Source organism: Dermacentor silvarum, chromosome 9 (assembly GCF_013339745.2).
Source record: "Dermacentor silvarum isolate Dsil-2018 chromosome 9, BIME_Dsil_1.4, whole genome shotgun sequence".
Lineage (NCBI taxonomy): Eukaryota > Metazoa > Arthropoda > Arachnida > Ixodida > Ixodidae > Dermacentor > Dermacentor silvarum.
In genome coordinates this window covers 99,742,308-99,763,365 of record NC_051162.1, presented here as the reverse complement: position 1 = coordinate 99,763,365, position 21,058 = coordinate 99,742,308, and the positions used below count along the sequence as shown (strand labels likewise).

Below are 21,058 nucleotides of genomic sequence, written 5' to 3'. Positions count from 1 at the left end.
TGGCAGGATTTGAACGCGGGACCTCTAGCACAGAAGCGCGATATTGAAACCATTACGCCACGGATGCATGAACAAGTGGAACCACTGCACTAAGCAACGATAACGCTTGCTTGCAGAGTCTTATTACCTTCTGCACTGAAAAAAAGGATAAATTGCTTTGAAATTTGGACAAATTTAGGCCAGGGTAAAGTGTAATAAACGAACCCAGAAGAACGTCTGAAGATCCAAGCATGAAGATCAGACAAATGCACTAATCATTTCCATGGTGGCTGAAAAATCGCAACGCCAGAGATCCCTCTAGTATAATTGTAGGCAACTATATGGCGCGACGAAGCTTGAAACTGAGCGTCGCGGCTAGACGCGGGAGATGCTGATACGGCCTGTTCTGCCTGACAACCATCCGCCGCGACGTGTCGTATCAGTATTTGCCACGGCATGCCATCAAACTTTCTCACACTCTACGTCACGGGGCGTTTCCGTATGACGTAGCACCGGGCCGCGATCGGGTTTGATATTGGCTGGAGTGAGTGTTGCAATTCGATGATGAATATCTGGACTGAAGCGCCCGCCTCACTTGGAACTTCTTTGCAAAGACGGTATGTTTTCTACGCTCATAGCCCTTTCATAAAAAAGTGTGTACAGACAAAAAAAAAAAAAAGACACCTTCTGTGTGCAGATTGACTCGTCTCGATGCTAGCACCAGATGGCTCGCCTTCGTATTTATTGCGCTGTACTGTCGTGAGCTAAGTACAGCGTCCCAGCTCGTACTGTCGTGAGCTAAGTACACACAAAAGAGTTTGCACCCTTCGGGGCTTATCTTGCCCCCACAACGATAATCGTCATCTATCTGGCCCTCATTTCCTTTCTTTAACACTGCGAGCCCGGTACTTCCAGGTCCCGAACGGCATGCGCGTTATCATCGTGACATAGCATTCTCGACAGGAAAGTATCGAGCTCGGAGTTTTCAAGAAAGGAAAACGCAAGCAAGGCAGATGACGAATATCGCTGTCGGACAAGAGACGACAGCGCGGGAAACCCGCGCTGACGTAACGTGGCTGCTGCTTAGGGCTGAACTTGACGACTGAAGGTGGCAGCTCGCGTGGAACTCGGAAGGCGATCGCGAGAAGCATCCGTGAAACACACGGTAATTCCGGCGAGTAATTCAAGACGGGCACGCTTGAAGTGGGAGTCTCGATGTCAGGTGAGCATAAGCGCTGCGGCTTTAGCTGCCGCGGTGGTGGGGTTCTGCCTTTTTGCACGCATTTGCAGCCGTTCGCTTACTTCATTCACTACAGTACAGAAGTTGCATTTGTATATTACCGAGCTGGCGCTTCGCTTGGCGGAGCAAATATATCTAATCTTCATCGGAGGATCGTCGTGTGTCGATTTGCTCGTAACGCGAAAAACTGCCATACAAAGGCCAAGCCCATTCAACAATAGCACAAACTGCAAATAGTGAAAATGCATCCTAAATTCTCGTGAAACTGCTTATGTCTGTCAACAACACAAAAGCGTCACTAAGCATTCCAATTGGAGCGTCAAAAGTAAATCAATGCGCGACGGCCAAGTGTTGCACTGCGTCCGATATATCGTACCATGCAACTTGAACCAGTGTCCTTGACAGATTCGCTTTGCGGACGGCAGTTTCGCATCGCTGTTTTCAAGGAGCGTTAGTTGTTCAACGATCGGACTTCTTGAGTGTCGCAGTTGGGGGAGAGACAGCGGTAGAGAACAGTCGCGGGGCGCTTGCTGACTTTGCTTCTGCACTTGAACACCTTGCTCCGTGAATTGTCATTGCGCGTCGTCCTTTTAATGGAAGCGAATGCAGAGCGTCGTAATGCGTAGCTGCATAGCGCTGCGTTTAGTTGCATTTTGGTCAACGTCGCCACCGATACAACTTTCTCAGAAGTATCGCGAAGACAGTCGTCGGTGAACTAAGGTGGCGTAAACAAGCGGATACTGCTCGCGTTTAAGCCCCGGTGCCGCGGCGGTCGTTGGGGTGTTGCGGAGCGCAGCGTAGCCACACCCCAAATAAGAAAATACTGCTCCAGTCAGGTAGACTGCTCCCTCCCTGATAGTGAGATTATATTTGGATCATCAAAACAGTGAAGCGTTTATTTAGGAATACCATCGTTTCTCACTCGCAGGCGCGAGGACAAGCGGGTGCGAGAGAGAAACGATGGTATTCGTAAATAAACGCATCACTGTTTTGATTATCCAAATATAATCTCACTATCAGGGAGGGAGCAGTCTACCTGACTGGAGCAATATCATTTTACGTGGAGTGTTGCTACGCTGCGCTCCGCAACACCCCAACCGCCGCTTCGCGTCGGCGCCCGGCACATCGGCTTCCGCCGCGGCACCGGGGCTCAAACGCGAGCAGTATCCGCTTGTTTACACCACCACAGTTCACCGAGCTCAGAAGTCGTCATGACACACCACCACTAGTGCAACGATTTCCGCCACTAGAACAAACGCTACAATAATAAAGCGCGGCTGGTGTGGCCCAGACACCGTCAGACATTCAACGCGCCCTAAACGATTCGCTCCCTACGCACGTAGGAGCTGCGCTCGGCAAGGTCGTTGCGCCCGGTCCCGGAGATACGAGAGCCACGCTCAGCGGAGACCAGTGCCTCAAAAGTCCCTAAGCGATTATGTACCTAGGCACCTAGGAGCTCCACGATCGCCATGACAACACGTGTTAAGCGGAAGTCACGTGACCCGCAGTGCCACGGCTCCGATGCACCTACTAGCAATTGTAAAGTCGCCCGCCCCGGCGGCTTGCTCTGATTAAGGCAGCCCGATCTCGAAGGCCATGCTTGAACTTTATGCAAGCTCCGAAACCTATTGCGAATGCTGAAACGCGTCAGGACCGCAATATTTGAAATATCGTTTGGATTTGTAGTACGAGAGGGTCCGAGATACGGCAGCGTGTGCGGTATGCCCCCTTTTATTCGCCGGAGCTATCATGCCAACGATGTAACGCAACTCGCGTCTCGTAGGTGCTTCGTTAATGACGATGCATTGATGCAGCGTGTCTTTTAGCCTTTGACTTTGGATCTCAACGGAACCCTGCAATAACTCCAATTATGTGAACACGGACAAGCATGGTAACCAAGAATCCGCTGCGGAGACGCTACTAGAGTGTACTAGAATATGGTCGAGTGGGACGAGCGGCTGGGGCGGCGCATGCTTTGCAGTGAGGCGCCCGACGTGGAAAAATACTGGGGCGGCGCTGCGGTCGAAGTGGATTGGGCCGCATCAAGGTCGCGCTGTTGGAAACTGCTGGCGATATTGCTCGATAGGGTCATTCGTACTACTTCGCGCGCTGGTATTTGCGTTCAGACCGATAAAATGGGGTTCATAATTGCATATGACATGTATTTATGCCTTAATAATAATTTATTTCCTTTCTCTTCTTTATTTATTGTTTTATTATTTTCTAATGCCGCTTGGTGATTGCGCGTGCGTTGCGGCCGCAGTGTCGGCTTTCATTCTACTATGCTCTTGTACGGTTCCCTTTGGAGAAAAAATATTTGTCTCGTTCTTCAAGCAGCATGTATCTCTCGTGTGTATTGTTGCGCATATAGTTTTCTATCAGTAGGTCTTACGAAACGCAGACGAAGCAACATATGTAACCTTCCTGCTTGCCGCTTCAAACAATTGTAAAGCATATCTGCCCCATCCGGCGCCTTGTACTTAGATTTACGGGAAGCATTGGTATATATTTAAATAAAAAAAGAGTAAACTGCAGTGCAACATTCCATTCAGGTTTCCGCCTTTCTCGCGTAACAGCATGCGGAGTAATTGGTACTGGGTCATTTATTGCAGTCGGACCTCGAGCGCCGAAAACGGTTTTAGTTAGCCATACGTGGAATTTTTTTCCAGTCGATACTTCAAAAAAGAAAAAAAAAACAAAGAAAGAAATGCTGCGGGGTAGCCTAATTAGTGCCTATATCGTGGATATGGCGTTGCGCTGCTATACTGGAGCTCGTGGGTTCTATCCAGGTCGCGGAATGCGGGTGGAACGAAATGGAAAAAGAATCGTGTACTTCTATTTAGATGCACGTTAAAGAACCCCAGGTGGCAAAAACTAAACCGGGTGCCTCATAATCATACCGTGGTTTTGCCACGTAAAACTCGAGAATTTGATTATATTAAAAAAGGAAAAAGCAGGTGGCTGCGTTCTTCGGCCTATTTTTGGAGATGTAAACAACATCAATTATTCTCGAATTTGATTTCCGAGCAAAACATGTTAGGCTTGTCCTATATTTCATGCGTAAATGTAATGCCGTTCCCAAATGCATGATCGCTCATGCTCTGCAGCTTGTATATTATAAACGGCTGCGTTCAGTTATCTGGTGCACTATCATAACGACCACAATTAAACAATTGAAGGAACGGCATGTCCCACATACACGTAGAGATATGTGCAGATCTGTTGCATTCGTTGAAGAAGACAAGTGTGGTACCACATGGGGCATGCACTCAGTTTTAATGGGTTGCAAACATGAGACTGTCAAAAATTCTTGTCTGAATCAAGTTAGCAGATTTACAGGCTGCCCCAAAACGGGGCGTTTATATTGAATGAGAGCTAGGAACTTGTTGAACAGGACTTATTAACACCCGTCCGTTAATTATCTCATGAACTGCGCCTGTGCGCAACCGCCACGACTCTCCGGCAACAAAAATCATTCGGAATAACAGTCCTCACTCGCATGCAGTCACTCACCTTTGAGATTTCAATAGTGCTGTTATGCGTTACATTCGAACGGAAATGACTATTCGGCGTCGTACAGTATATCAATAACACTTGCACGCACGCACGCACGCACACATCTTTCTTCCTTATGGGGTTTTACGTGCCAAAACCAGTTCTGATTATGAGGCACGCCGTTGTGGAGGGCTCCGGAGTAATTTTGACCACCTGGGGTTCTTTAACGTGCACTACAACGCAAGCACACTGGCGTTTTTGCATTTTGCCTCCATCGAAATGCGACCGCCGAGGCCGGGATTTGATCCCGCGACATCGTGCTCAGCAGCGAAACGCCTTAGCTGACTGAGCCACCCCCCGGCGGGTCCACGCACACACATACACATTATATATATATATATATATATATATATATATATATAAGATGGTTTTGCCTGCTATGAATATTATTTCTGCGAATGAGAGTTTTATTTCCAGTATTCACTAATAAGTGTGTTTGTTACTGCAAACACGTGAGCTTATTCCGGTAGGGAGTTCTCACTTTTTCAATTCTTGCATTTAGAATACCTGTTACTTTTTCCCTTACATATATATATCGTAAATATATGTCTATGTACCCTTTGATTTCATTACCTAGAAATACATTGGGCATTTTTCGCGCCACCCAGTTAATAAACCTGGTTTATTTCACTCTAATATTGTTTTCTTCTAGCATTGTCCCTGATCAATATCCACCAACAAGAAGCGCGTGCAAAATGACACGATATCAATAATAAAATTTTCTTACGTAGCTCTCATGGTGCGGAAATACCAGTTACCTTTAGAGGACAGTGGTAAAAACAGCAGTTCACCTGGCTAAAACTACATTTGGCACCGGCCGTAAAGAGTCATGGGCGCACCGAAGTAACTAAACCATTAAAAAAATGTACTGCACAGAGGTTCTGCGAGAAAAGCTGGGCTTCCGCCAGCGTTCCGCGTAGCGAACGCGCGCTCGCTCGCAGACGACGCGCTTGACAACGACAGCAAAATTGAAGACGTCGCGTTGTAAAATCTATGCCTCAAATATATATGTTTGGCAAAAGGGTGCAAACATAAAGTTGCAGTTGAAATAAAGCGCTACTTTAAAAGCGTACTATGCGCAATCTGCCTCGGCGCCCGCAGCGAAAGTACGTTGAATATGCCGCGGATCGCGTCTCCGCCCCAATCCAGTTCGCTCGCAGCGCCCTCGCACTATTTTTCCACACGCGGCGCCTCAGCGGCAGAGCGCCGTTCGGCCCACTCGACCATTGTCTAGTACACTCTAGACGCTACCTTCCAGTACAGTGTACTAGAAGAGTACTTCCAGAAACCTATTCCGTGCCGTGTGCTAGAGCATGGACAACCTTACAACGGCGCTGCTCGGCGGCTCTTGTTTTTTTTGTTTTTTTCGTGATTTTCTCCCATTTCCCACGCAACTCTACAAGAACAAGGTTGTTGTTACCCTGACTGTAACTCATACACTGTCACCAACTTTTGCTAAAGTGTGGCGCCCCCAAAGTTTTCCTCTGGATTCCACCTGAATGGACAGGCGTTGCAAATGCAGTACACCACTCTTGTAGTACACGAGGCCGTGGCGTGGGTAAGTTTGTTATTTTTCGCGCGCTTATTGGGAACGCCCTGCATGCGTGCGGTAAATTAAGCACTAAATTTTACTGAGCTAACATCGGTACATATATAACACACGGTTTTACGAGTGGAGGAAGCAGCTATTACATTTTCGAGGCTTCGAAACGCGTCCTGATCGCGAAAGCATGTCGCCAGCTTTGCTGCGTGGACAGCCGCGCGTTCCAGCCATGGCTACTGAACGACGCGCAAGTACGCGGGTGTTTTGAGCGATTTTGTGGTCGCTATAGTCCGTGAACTTTCTCTGGCTGCGATCGTGTACAAATTTTGACGCCAGACTATTGTTAGGAATGCCATCCGAATGTCATGGAAGACTGAGTAGCGCCGTGGGCAATAGTGAAACGCCGGAACAGTCTGCCGTAGCTTGAACAACTGCTGCTGTATTTGTGGAAACGGTTTGATAAAAGCGGTGATATTGGCGCTTGTCGATTTCGTGGTGATCGCACGCGCAGCGTCACTCAGCAGTAGTAGTAGAAACTTTATTTCACTTTGGGGTAGTAGGACACTCAGATGCGGAGACTTGTGATCTGTTGGCTCGCGTGTGCCATGCCGGTGGCAGCTTTGACTGAATGCCGCGGGCGTTGTTTTACCTGACGAGTTTGTTGCGGTCATTGCGACACAAACGCGTTGCATGTCTGTCAGAAAGAAACCGTCGGTAAGGCCAGCTGAGCGCTTGTTGCTCCAATCTAGCGTTCATCGAAGAACCACCGCAACGTAACTGCTAAAGCAGTGCCGCGTGACGTGGTACGTACACCCTTGCAATTTTTAATTGTTTCACGCGAGCGTCGACCGTGCGGCGTGTCAGTGCCTTGTAGCTGTGAGTGCCGGCGGGACCGACGCCGGTACGCGCGGACGTGCAAGATGACTTCCAGTTCGAACGTATTGCGCTGCAACGTTCGCTTCAGGAGTGCCCCTCACCGCTACACAGCCGATGACACGCTGTGCGGTCGACGCTCGCGCGATGTTATTACGCTCGCGCGCTAGGGTGTACAGTGTGGTCCGTTGTTAAAGAGAGTACGTGAATGTAGAGCGCGGGCGTATTTTTCTCTCTGGCTTTTGTACAACGACCTGGTTTTGCAGATGGTGACCTTTAATTGGTGGCACTGACCTTTCTACACATCTGCATAGTACATTGACATCTTTCAGCGAGCTATGTATAGTGCCATCAATGTCAGATGCACACATTGGAATATTCGGTGTAACGCATTGAACGCGTTGTACGTCGATATCGCAAGTAGAGCACTGCACGGGCTCGGGCTTACCCGAAAGCCCGGGCCCGGCCCGGCCCGTGGGCCGGGCCGGGCCGGGTAGAGCAGTTTTTTCACGGGCTCGGGCCGGGCTCGGGCACGGCGTGTGCTTTTTGACCCGGGCCCGGGCCGGGCTCGGGTTTCTTGACGCGGGCCCGGGCCGGGCTCGGGCTTTCTGCGCGTTATTCTCGGGCTTCTCAACTCTGATAAACATGTATTTTTAGGTCTCGGGCCGGGTTCGGGCCGGGCTCGGTCTTAAGGTAAAGGGGCGGCGGGCCGGGCCGGGCCGGGCGGGTAACGTAGATTATTTCCGGGCCCGGGCCGGGCCCGGGTCTCACCATAAAAGTTTTGATCGGGCTCGGGCGGGCCGCCCAATGTAAAATCGGCCCGTGCAGTGCTCTAATCGCAAGTGTGTGTTCACCTTAAAGCAGGGTGCCGCAGTAAACGCGCACCGTTTCGACCTGCCTTCCATGCTTACCCTCGCGTTCCTCTTTGAGTCGCGCTGGTTTCGCATGAAGCAGTTAGCCTTCGCGAAGCATGTAACAGCCGCTGGACTGGCTCACAGGTTACGGCGTTGTGCTGCAGAGTAGCAGTAATTGCTTGTTTAAATAAATAAACCGATAGCAAGGGGCTATAGAAACAGCCGCGCTGGAATACTAGCACATTAGGGTTGCGCTGAAGGCGTCAGAAAACTGGCCTTATGAAGAGCGCGGCCAGTGGCATTGTAGGCGTCGCACCTTGATGGTGCACGAGATGAGACCGAGTGAAAACTGTCAGCGTTTGTCAGCGTCCGAAGGAAAATGTCACGGAAATTTAATGACGTTTACCGTCCGTTTCGCTTAAAAACTGTGTATGCGTCACGGTAAGCTATGAACACAGCAGCTCAGCAAGAACGCTAATGCGCGTGCGCACAGTACTCTTTTGCCAGCAACCGATGTCAGAACGCTGACCTTTCTGTGGCAGAGCACATTGAGCGGAGCGTGACGGTGAAGACCTTGGGCTTCGCACTTTTGCAGCCAAACGCTATGCGCGTCTATGGAGACAACGCTCCACGCGCGTGCCGCGCCTGCGCGTGGATACTGTGACCGCACGAGAAACGTATACCGAGGTTTCTCACAATAATACGTAGAGGGAAAAACTGGCACTGCGACGCTGTTGTATTGTTTGTAGTCATGGGAATGGCGCGATATGGTGGCTGGCTTCGGATTGGCATTGTTCTCGGAGAGCCAGGACGCTTTGAAGGCGCGCTTTGCTAGCATCATTCCGTCGCTCACTTGGGGTATCGTTCTATTAAAGCAGCACGTAGAGCGCAGTTTTAACGCGAGAGCGTTAAGGGCCCCGTGTCGCAGAAAATCCGGCTTCGGCGTGCGATGTCGGCGTCTGTGGCGGAGAAAAATCGTCGCCAACCAGGGTACCTCGACTGCGCAGGCCCTCCACGTGGTGCAAGGTTTTGGTGAACAAAAATTTAATTTCTCACAATTAAATCCGTCAGAAAAGTGGTAAAGTACGACTTTGCCATTCGGCATCGGATTGTTTAGCATTTGGCGTAGGATTGTAATTTCAATGTACGAGAAAACATAATTCGGTTACGAGGAACTTAATCACAAACCCCTTTTTCAGCATTTCTACCAGACCTACAGCCGTGCGCTCGGGTACTTGCGAAAATGATATCGAGATGGCGCTCGCATCTTCAGCAGGTCAAATTGGGACTTCGCCTGGCTAATGCGTTTTGGACACGCGCGCGCGTCGGGGCAATAGCAAACAGCAGACGCCTGTTGCGGCGGCTCGGCCGAGCTCCCACCAACTGCGCGCTATTGCGCATGCGCCGTGACGTCATCCTATTGTGTCCTCTGCTGCGCGCCGCCCGTACGCTGTGCCACGGCCGCTCGATGAAAACGCGCAGGTTCATCGAGCGGCCGTGACTGTGCATAGCTTTCGCCCCACTTTCCCTACGTGTGCACGGACTGCAAGTGCTTCGCGAGGCGTTCTCCGATGCCACGGAACACGAGGAAATGTTTATACACTTAACTTAGCAAGTATAACTTGGCATTACTTCGTATAGCCAGGACCAGCTAGAAACCGATCAGCTCCGTTATGTCTTTAGCCTTGCGCCACTAGGGCAAGCATGGCATGGCATGGCATGGCATGGCAAGAGCTTTATTTAGGTCCAGAGAAACTAGGGCCCGAGAGCAAAGCCCCCGGGGCAAGCCACCCCGATTTTTTCCAACGGAATAAAAAAAACTTGTGAAACGTTGGGCAAAGTGCGTTGAAGTGCAGGGAGGATATGCAGGAAAATAATGTGTTTGTTATCTATCATTAGAATAAGTGTACCTTTTCTCAAAATTCTCTTTTTGACTTCCCCTCGTATGTACACACAGGTTGGCCCACGTAACCTTTGGCCAAACCTTAAACATATGCAAATGCCACGTGGCTGGACAGAACCAAGGTAATGTTGTTTGCCGTTGCTTGGAGAGGCGCAGATTAGTTTTTCGCATTCTGTCTAATTACATAATTCTAAATAGTCAACCCCTCAAATATTATAATTAGATGAAAAGTGTCAATGAGAAAATTGTAGAGCAACATGAAAAACTGCCGACACAGCGTTTTTTGCTCAATACATGCTACATAAAAGTATTTTTCCGAGCGTGAAAGAAGCCCGCGAATACACGCAAAATTGCCGCGCGAGTACACTTTGCGTGTACTCGCGGGCTTCTTTCACCTTTTTCTTCCCCTTAAGCAAAAGCAGCTTGATGGGAAGCGATCGTCGCTAAATAAATAAGTGCTTAGTCCTTCTGTGCTGTGCCTGTTACAATATGTTTCCTTCAAGTAAATTTTAGTTGAGTCAACCATCTGCCCCGTCGTTTGCTATCCTTCGTCTTTGTCTTTCGCTGTTCCACCATGCATAAAACATGCTGGTGTGCCTACTATAGTGTACCCTGCTTCATCTATAAGTGTTGGTAGCTTTATCATTTGTATCGTTGAATTCTCTTTTTTCCGTATTATTTTCTACTCCAACAGTGCCTATATTGTGTAATATTTTAACAGCGGAGGCCGCTTAGTGCGAACGAAAACTGTGGGCCGATCATGGAGGTGGTGCAGAAAGGGTCCAAGCGCAATGGCACGTACCCCTGTGAACTAGCGAAGCTGTTTAAGCTCGAGGATGGTCTGTCGAGTGGATGCCGCACAACCTCCGCCTGGCAATGACGTCACCATGCGGCGCCTAGCAACGCTTCGCCCCAGCTGCGCCGACCGCGCCGAGCCTCGCCACAGCTGCGTGAGCCGTGACGTCATCGCGCTCGCCGCATCGCTTCGCCTTAGCTTTGCCGAGCCATGACGTCACTGCGCCGTGCGGAGTGGTTGCCGCGGCTGCGCAGACACGGATCTAAGCCGGGACGTCGCTGCACAGAGCCACGGATATATAGTTCCGCGTCACCGCCGCGTCGACTCCAAAGACCCGCCGTCTCCGCGCCGAGCACATCGCCGCGAAGATGGGGGCGGCCGAAGAAGAGCGTCACTCCCGAAGCAGAGGAAGCGAGGCGCGAAAGCCGCCGCGCCGCTACTCGAAGCAAGTGAGACGACTTCGGTCCGATCCCGAGTATCGCGCCGCCGAAGCGGCGGCGAAACGTCGGTGATTCGCAGAAGATTCGGAGTTACGAGCCCGCGAAACCGAGCAAAAGCATTTGAGCGTCCAGAAGCGTCCAGATACTTTTATGACCGAGTGTTCGTTGCTCCTTGGGCTGTCGATGATTCCGGGGTGATCTTGCCGAAAACGTGGCCGATTCTCGAAGCATAACCTCACAAAAACTTGGCCAAACCGAGATAAAGCTAGGTATGGTTGCCAGCTTCGCTGTATGCCCAGTCTTTGCACCACTAGTGTGAAGCTGCCCCTAATTTTTTTCGCCTTTTAATAAAAAAATACATGTGAAGGCCATCTCCAGCGTTAAGGCGAAGAAGACTCCTATATTTTTATAGCGTAACAAAAAAAGAAGACGAGGTTAGAGTAATGACGTGTTTTGCATGGGATTCTTCCAGCTTGCGAGGAAAATTGTTTCTTGTTTCATGCATGCTTTAAAAATAGTGACACGTGACAATCTTGAAACACAGTCACAAAAAAAAATAGAGGAAGAACCGTGCCATAGCACGCGACCGTGCCTCGTGATGGGAAGGCGGTAGTTTCTAGTAGCTGTATTTGCGCGTTTGCCTCGGCTACGCGGGTGGGATTGTCGGCGTCACCTTCTGCGCGGCTCCGGACTGCGACGGCCGGCGCCCCAAGACGCCATGAGTCTTGCAGTCTTATGAAGTTCTGGAAACCGTGTGCGTATTGATTCTCGCTTGATTCAGTGCACTGACGACGCCATGGGCGACGCAGGAACGGCGCCGGCGGAGGATAGCTTGGAAAGGCTGATTACCTGCTAGCTTTATGCTGCGTTCGAAGCTTTTAGGGGCGAAGCTCCTTAGGGTGTGGGTCGTTCCCTCCTCTGTAGTAGTAGTAGTACGTAGCCACCTGTAGTTTTATGAAGTGTTCACTAGATGGCGTTCCGGTTCCACTTCCGGTTCCGGTTCCACTTCCGGTTCCGGTTCCACTTTGCGCGTGTTCGGTGCGAACGAGGGCAAAACGCCGACGGCGTCGACAACAGTTCTGCGCGTTGCTGGTGCTGCTGCATGTCCAAGTTTATACAGCTGATAAAACTACCTTGAGTCGACCCCATGGTTGCTTCGCATACTACTCAGGGTTCCCCTACGGGAAGATGGTGTAATTTTCTCTCTCGTTCCCGACGCGCGCTCTCTTTATCTCTCGTCCGTAGCTGTGGTTTACCCGAATGATCCCCCGGTGCTTCGCCCACTCATCATCATTCACTTCGTGGATATGCTGTGATTTTTTTTCTTGCTCCACGGCTTCTTCCGGTCAAAATTGTGTTCACGTGCTTAGAGCATTATAGAAAGCGCCTCGCACACTGTGTTCTGAACATAGTTTGCAAAGCGTGCATTCAATCTGCTACGAACGCGCTATATGTACGCTCTTAGCAGCTTGTACGCTCGCTAGCGGGTAATCAGATAATTGAAATCTGGTATTCTGTTTAGAAACGTAGCGGGTCAATCACCGGCTGCCGTGTCCGTGAGAAATTACCAGTGAACCTATTTCCGGTGCCACGACTTCCCGTCGCTGCTGGCAGGTTTCAAATTCAAATTGAGGGTATCTGGGCGGCTATCTAATTAGCTGTGCTGATATGGTTTCCACAGGCTTAGTCTGTCTATGTCGCCGCCATCGCTGTTGTCGCGCCTCTTGTATCTACCTGTAAGCTGGCGTAGGCGTCCGGCACCGTCTTCTGCGAGGACATAGTCCGCCAACCATCCAGAGGAGTGGGAGGAGGTCCGCCTAGCATGCGCTCGGAAGCACCCAGTCGTCGAAAGTATCTGCGTGGTATCTTCAGGAAGGCCATTGAGTGAGGTCATTCGGTGGGCCGCTAAGCGGAGTCAGCCCCATTCGAGATGCCGCGTTGTTGCGACTCTGCCACAGTCGCAGCACCGTCGTTCATCCCGGACATCAACGTCAAAAAATTTGCAGGACGCTTAAGCTTCGCCTGTAATAGTGGAACGCGATAGCATTCAACGATCCCTGAATGCTTGTCAGGCTTCCCGGCAGCTACAGCTTTCTTTTTTTATCCACCTTCGCCTCCGCGCGCCGCTGCCGTGTTACGCTGCCGAGGAGGCGAGCGCCATCTGGATGGGGCTATTGCAAGTAACATACCCGGGCGCGCCGCTGTATGAATGGTATAAATGCTGGAAAAGGGGTTTGAGTTCCCTCGTAATAGAATTATGTTTTCTCGCATATTGAAATTACTATCCGACGCTCTCATGTCTGTAGGTTGTGGTTCAGTTGAAATTTACGATTTTTCTGACAGATTTGCTTAGAAAAATTCAGTTAGTTCACTAACGTCTCTGCGCCACGTAGAGGTCCTGCGTGGTTGGGGTGGTTCGGGATGATTTTCTTGGCCGCGGACGCCGACGCTGGATTTTCTGCGACGTGGGGCCCTTAACGCTTTCGCGTTAAGCGAAAGCATTAAGTGTTTGGCGCCAAATATGGCGCAAAGCTGTCGACAGTGCCGTTGTTGTATAACCAGACGGCGCATAAGTGCCTGCTTACTCTGTGGCAAACTATGCGGCGTCGGAAAAATGAAAAAAAAAAAGGGCTCGTGCACAAATCTAAACCAAAATGTTCTTAGTTGTCATCCTTTCAATAATGTCTGCGCTGATTATTTCAGCCAGAGAGAACACTTCAGGTGTAAGAACACACGTCTGGAAAGCAAATAACACTGATTGCGCTTGTCTTTGCATCTGTTTTGCTTTTCTAGGTGTTCAGCTGACGTCAGTTGGAGCCTGAGATACACCAGTTTTCGCGGTCCTGTGAACCAAGTTCGCCATGGAAAGGCGGTCCTCTTCGGAGTCCTTAGGAACCATCGCAAGCCCAGATAGTCCGCTGACGCAATCAAATATACAGGATTCTCGACACATCGGCGCTCATAGTGTCAGGAGCAGCCACGAGGACGTCCGCGTCGCGTTCACCGCAAGTGAGATTGACAACCGGGCATCAGGGAACTTTACTGGCACAGAAATGAGTGGCTCCGAGCTTCGTGACGTTGCCTCGCGCGCAGTCGAGGAAAGCGTAACGTATCGCAGCGAACCCCGTGCGATGGAATCGGAGCACCGTTCCTTCAGGGCAGAGGAATTAACGACACGTGAGCGCCGAGCGGCAGAATACCACGGAGCGGAACACACGCACCGAAGGTCTTACGGGCCGGAGCGTCAGCGGACCAGTTCCTGCAGCAGGAAGTACAAAGCGAGAGTCTCAAGCGAGAGGCACCGAAAGCGCAGCGCGAGCCCCCGAAGGCGTCGCCACGTCGACGAGCACAGGTACCGTGAAGACTACGAGCGTCGCCGGCGTAGCCTGAAGGCCGCTTCGCTGCGCCACTTGGTGCGAAGACGGTACTCCTCCTTGTCTTTCGGCGGCACCAGCAGTCAGTCGCGGTCGAGCGCCTTGTACAGAAGAGCGCAACGGCAGCCATCACGTCGAATGTCGGAGTATACGAGGTCGACGCTGGAGGAACGCCGAGCGCGTCCGCGCCATCTGCCGGCCGGCGAACCCGTACGTCGCGAAAGCGATGGGCGGTATCGCAGTGGAATGTCTAGTGATCCGCATGCACCGGAAATGGCTACGTTGACTGATCCTCCGGTCATTGTTGCAGTAAACTCGACCTCGCAGCCTGAACGTATCATACCAGAACTGCCGCTGGTAGGATACCGTCTCGAGGACCCTCGCAAGGAAGACTACGCACCTGGATTTCGTCGTGATCCTCGCCCGCAAGAATGCAAATCGGCAAACGTCACATCGTCGATCTCTGAGCAACATTACAAGATGCAGCAACCCCATGGTATCGCTGCCGCATCCGTGGGACACCCAGGTCAGGTTTCCAGAGATATTGAACACCCACCCATGGTTAGAGCACACAGAGGTCGTCGGAGTGACATGTGGCGCGTGGAATTCCATGAAGCGCATTTTGTGCACCGTCCTGACTTGCGTCCTTGGCATTACCAATATGAGGAGCATCTGAACTTTTGTCCAAGATTTCCAACACCAGTGGGCTCCCTTGTAAACTTTTTTACAGAGGGTCCAAGACCGGAAGAATCCCTTGTGAATTATTGTCCAAGATCAGTTGAGAACATGGGGTGCTCGGAAGGAGTTTGGCAGACTTATTACCCACATTTAGGAAATCGTTACGGCAGGGGCGCCAACCCGGTCCTAAGTTTCCAGCCACAGACATGGAGGGACGCTTCAAGGATGCGTCAGCCTCCACAGGAGGAAGAGACGTGGTTGGACTATCCACGTGAACTGGCGGATATCATATTCGAAGGAATGTTTGATACTTTGAGAGCGCAGAGCGACGAAGTGGAAGCGTTACGAGCCGACATGAGAAACGTCAGAAGCAGAATGGCGGATTTTATTGAGTCCCAAAAGAAGGCCCAGGATCAGTCACTGGCTTTTATCGCTGCGGTGAAAGCACAAATGGACAAACCTAATTAGTGTTGTCAGGTTGATCACTTTTTTGAGAGATATCAGCCCTCCAACGAATTTCGTTATGCAAATGATTTTTGCTTGATTGGCAATCTGTGTTTTGTAATGTAATTTGTTTTTCATTTCACACAGGCACACACACACGCAAACAACAAGTTTTCTTGTAATGAAATGCTAACGGATAAATAAATAACGCCGTGTGCAAGCGTTGTCAAAGTTTCAACTTATGCTCAAGTGAGATATCTCAGGGCTGTTTCGCATAACAATTTTTGTTAGAGAAGAAAGTGCGATGTGGGAAAATGGTGGTGCATTTATACTTGTACAGCTATAGTGTTACTGGCTTACATTGCTGGGAATGCGCCACCGAATGAAAAGAAAAGCTGAGAAAAACGTCGCGCTGCTATGAAGAACCGAATTTTATTGCATGGTATTTGTTGCAGCGTTTATACCGCTGTGAAATATAATTTCACAGCTACTAACTAAAACTTCAAACATCCATGCGTTGAAAAGGACCTGTATACTTTAGCACATAAAGACAAACATACTTCAACCTAAAGAGGTGGCAACGGCAGGTATCTCATCCATAGAGTATATCAGTACGGTTGGACTCAATTCGATCACACATGTCATCTAAGTGAATGATTTGATAAACTAATTTTGAAGAAAGTACGGGGTCTACATTGCAGTCTAATACGCGTGTATTCTATAAACTCTGTAGTTCACTTAGGAATATATAGCAGATGCACGTCATTATCCTGGGGGGGGGGGGGGGGGCAGTCAAATAACGGACCATATGTGGACTCGATATTTTATTTCGCAATAACTGTAAAAAGTTGCAAATAGGCCTAAATTGCGAGGCAGTGATGGGGTAGCTGGTGCTGTATAATGCACAGGCCTTGCACTCTTTCGCGAGTTATCGATTGCATTCGCAAATTCGGGCGAGCGATTTCCTGTCGAGAGAAAAGTCTGGTCAGCGCTTTCAGGTCGGAGTCGTCTTCATTTGTGTAGGTAGTGCACACCAGTGGTGAAGAAGCCCGGTCTTCCTCTTACATACCCAGCATTTCACTTCTTCGTACTAGCTTCGTTTATGTTGAGATCACCGCTGAACGGCAACCGCGGCCACATTTATTAGGGAGGAGTCAGCTTCGGTGAGGCAAGCCGTACCAATTTTCTAACCTTTGCAACGCCCGATGCATGCCCGATACCTGAGAATTGGCTTCGCCATTTCGGTGGCGTATTCATGTCCGGTAAGCTTAAGTGTAATCCACCGCCGTGCGGCTTCCGCATTCGCACGTTGCAACGTATAGGATAAATTTATGAGAGAAGTTTCGCGAACATATTGGGAGAAAATTTGCACAGGGTTTGGCAAGAAACGTGCGCCTCGATTAAAACGTATACCGCGAATGAACCACGCTGGCCCGAGTCCGTCGAACTGGGTCACGTGTTGGGCTGACTTTACCAAGGAGAGAAAGCACGCTAAGTACTATATGGCTAATACTTGTAACGTAATGCTCAGTCTTATTTATTTCCTACCTAGATGGTTTATGTGCTTGATCTAGGCACTAATTTATGGATAGCTTGCCGAGCGTGGCTTAAGCGTATTGCTTTAGCGAGCGGTCAAGAGGCCACACGCAGTGTTGTCGTGGTTCAGTATTCTTTGCTGCAGAATTCACGAAATGGCCGAGAGGTGGAGTATTCGACTGACAAACTGTGAACCCGGAGGTCGAATTGTCGCGGTGCACTGCACATTCTTAAGAAAAGCGTTCTTTGCGTGTCGCGCTTTCTGGGTGTTGAATTGTCGATTAGACAACTTGGCTCACTGGGCAATTCAATTTTGTCGTTATCGTGTCGTTATCGTGTCAGTATAGTGCGAAATTGATGTTCCATTTCCGTCATTTTGTACGAATATGCCTACCAGCGTAATATTTCTACAAGCATCAAAGAAAGCTACGCTTAAAACCGATTTTCACATAAGCGTGGGATCCTGCGAAATCGTGGCAAAACACTCTAACAATGGACATCCGCGGACGTCAAAACGACTAGCGGACTGAGCCCATAAGAGCTACTGCTGTAGAAAGCGATTTTATCCACCCAGGATACTGTACCATGTACGCGATATGTAAACTATTGTGTCGTTTCGGAGTACGCAGTATTGAGCTTGTCTGTGTTGTCGTCGTGCCAGCTATACCGGTGTTATGGGTTGTACCTAAAATACTTATTTCCGTGTTCCTGTGCTTTACCGTTATACATCCCCAATTTCTTGGCTCCATGGTTCGTATAAAAGCACGCCATCGCAACAGTGTGGCGACAACTGGGCCATGGTTTATGTCCGCGCTCCCATTCGTTCATGGGGAATCAGCTTCTTCAGAAATTTTCCGTACAGTTCGGGAAACCTGCGAAAATATAGCGATACGCGTTATTTTGACGACGTCTACTGCCGTGGCGGTCGTAATATTATTAGCGGGCGTCTAACAAAATGCATTGATTCTGGAGTCGGGAATATTCGAAATGTCGAGTGCCATTTGCCGACTGGCAAAAAAGCGCCATCCACCATCTTACGGCTCGGCCATGGCGAAACTGCTGATTCGACACCATAGCTATACACGCATAGCTGCTGCTTTCACCCGAAGTCCGTGTTGCACTCGCACTAATTTTCGCTGCTATACGCCTAGCAAGGGATACGCGGCAATGTTTCCAACACGTGAGGGATCTGTATCCAACAATGGACACAACGAAATGAGCGTATCAGATCAAATCCTCCATTCTGACTAGATGACTTTGCGGACCAGTTACTGCAGTTAGCACTTAACAACATTTAACTTGCATGTCGTTTGCTCGTGTCTGTGTTCTTGCTGCGATGTGTATAGCAGCCTCCCCTGCCCGCCCCTCTCCTCGCAATAAATATTTTAAAAAATCTTTTTAACCACGTCAGCTTCGTTATAATTGTAGTTACGGTCAAGCGTAACGCCATAGCTTCTATAAAATACATTAAAAAAACGACTTCAGTATATGACCGCGACAGATTTTGGTATGTGAAGGCCCTGTTCATTTATAACAAGGTACTCTGAGACGCGCTTTAGGCATTTTAACGGTTTGAAGGATACATTTTTGAAATGGACCTAAAAAAAAAGCACTCCTTGAGTAGTTGCGGCCCAGATTTTGCGTAAAAGTTTCCAGACTGAGTATAAATCAAGTAAACTTCTGAGAAGACAGCACTATCGATGCTCAAGAAAAATATATTTTGGTGCGCACTGAAAATAAAAATTGACAGTTTCTTTAGAAAGGTGAAGCACTGACAACGATAGCAAAGATTGCAATAGGGGTGGAATGCAGAGAACACCTGTGCACTGCGCATTAGGTGCACGTTAAGGAATCCGAAGTGGTCAAAATGAATCTGGAGTCCCCCCACTATACAGCGTGCCTGATAATCATATCCTGTTTTTGGCACGTATAAAGCCCCAGAATTTATTTTTTACTGCGCAGAGCAGGGCATATACACAGCAGCTCAGCAGGAACGCTTAGTGTGCGTTCTCAAAACGTTCGTGCCATCGGAAAAAAGCAGAATGCTGTCCTGCTTTGCTGCAGAGCCGATTGAGCACAGCGTGGCGTCCCCAATAGGTGGTGCCCAAAACCATGCGCTATAGGGTCGAGCCTTCTGCACTTAAAATGCGGATCTTAAAGGCTATTTTCTTGCTGACTGAATGCAGTGTAACCGATTTTGGGAGATCGAAACACCAATAATAGGTGGTGTCCAAAACACGACGTCTATGACGTGTTTCCAGCTCCCGCAATCAAGTCTGGCGCATTCAACCAGCAAAAATGCAGCCTTTAAAACCCGCATTTTAAGTCCAGATGGCGCCACCATATAAACCATGGATTCGGGCACAAACTACTGGCTTCGCCGTTTTTGCAGGCAAATGAACTGCGTCTCTTCCGGATTTGTAGAGATCTAACCCGCGCACAGGCTGTGAAAGCACGGCGGCGATGACGGCTAAGGCGAAAACGCGCCTTTGGCACCTGTATACGTATAATCCTTATTGAAACAAAAACAGAAAAAAGCATTTTCACACGTTAGTACTTGCGTGCACATAGAGCAATTAATATTGCCGTGTATTCACTGCCCATTCTGTGGCAAAATATCATTGTTTAATGAAGTGAATGCTGAAACATTGAATTCCGGGATGGTGCTTCCGCTGCGAAAAGATAGATAAGGAAAGGAAGGGCGAGTTCGGTGTTTCCTCTTGTATGCAATTTGCCTTTGTTCTTGGCAGCCCGTAACAACGGCATTCGCAAAACCGAAATGCCAAATGCCGCCTGAATGGAAGCTGAGAATATCTTCTTAACATGTAGAATGTCACTATTACACGCTGTGGTTGCTTAGTGGCTCTGGCGTTGCGCTGCTAAGCACGAGGTCGCGCGATTGAATCCCGGCCACGGCGGGCGGATTTCGATGAGCGCAAAATGCAAAACTCCCTTTTACCGTACATTCGTTTCATGTTAAGGAACCCCAGGTAGTCAAAATTTATCCGGAGTCCCCCACGACGTCGTGGCTCAAAATCATATCGTGGTTCTGGCATGCAAAACCCCAGAATCGAATTAATGTCACTCTTAAAATACTTTCGCGGAACATTGACAATGACTGTAGTTCATTGCATTAGACAGAGAACAGAAGAGGAATATTACTGCTCAAAAATGTGATTGGTGCGCCTCTTGAAGCAGGTTAACAGGTCGTTGGAATATGAGAGTGACTTTATTTGTCCGATCTGCATTGTCTTGAGTTTAAATCACTTGTTGAGCCGTAATAGAAAAGAAAAAGTTCGTTGTTATTTTTACTGTAATATTTTCACTGAGATACTTCTATTTCTTCTGATTCGACGTGTTCTGGACATTGCCTGAAAAAAATTTTGCCGAGAGAAGAAATAATTTTTGAATTAACTCCGGTAGCAAGGAGAATGTAATTGTAGAAGCATGCACACGGGTTAGTACCTTGCGCATATTTTATTGCTACGTCTAACATTTACAACTGAGAGGAAAACGCCAAAATGTCATCCCACAATACTCGCGAGAGAGGAATCAAGACAAACTCTTCACACGGAGATGGAAAGTGATCGACAGCGGCCGAACAAATAGAGCCTCACCCTGGAGCCAATATTTCGTCAAGTAGACTTGTCTTTGTCATGACAGGTTTTCTTATCGAAACGTTGCGCACAGAGTGAAGCTCTCGTGTCGGCCACTTTTTCGATCTTTTTATTAAATGACATTGAAAATATGGAGAGACATCTATTGACGCGGCAGTGTCGCGCCATCCGCCAACCTGTGGCATGGCCAAACCAACGTGTTTACTGGACATATTTGCCTGACTAC

General features: G+C 49.1%; 1 protein-coding gene across 2 annotated transcripts; it reads left to right on the top strand.

Annotated features, from left to right (window-relative positions):
• Nucleotides 1-6,155: 6,155 nt before the first annotated feature.
• LOC119463433 (uncharacterized) lies at nucleotides 6,156-15,893 on the top strand. 2 transcript variants are annotated; one of them, XM_037724278.2, is made up of 2 exons: nucleotides 6,156-6,332; nucleotides 13,977-15,893. In XM_037724278.2, the coding sequence occupies exon 2, from the start codon at nucleotides 14,045-14,047 to the stop codon at nucleotides 15,701-15,703; it is 1,659 nt and encodes a 552-aa protein (XP_037580206.1). In that variant the 5' UTR covers nucleotides 6,156-6,332; nucleotides 13,977-14,044; the 3' UTR covers nucleotides 15,704-15,893. The 2 variants fall into 2 exon arrangements, with proteins under 2 accessions (XP_037580206.1, XP_049512160.1); XM_049656203.1 differs by lacking the exon at nucleotides 6,156-6,332 and adding an exon at nucleotides 11,811-11,937.
• Nucleotides 15,894-21,058: the final 5,165 nt, after the last annotated feature.

What these genes read in the sequence shown, in the direction of transcription:
- LOC119463433 (XM_037724278.2), top strand. Translation starts at nt 14,045, where the DNA reads ATGGAAAGGCGGTCCTCTTCGGAGTCCTTAGGAACCATCGCAAGCCCA.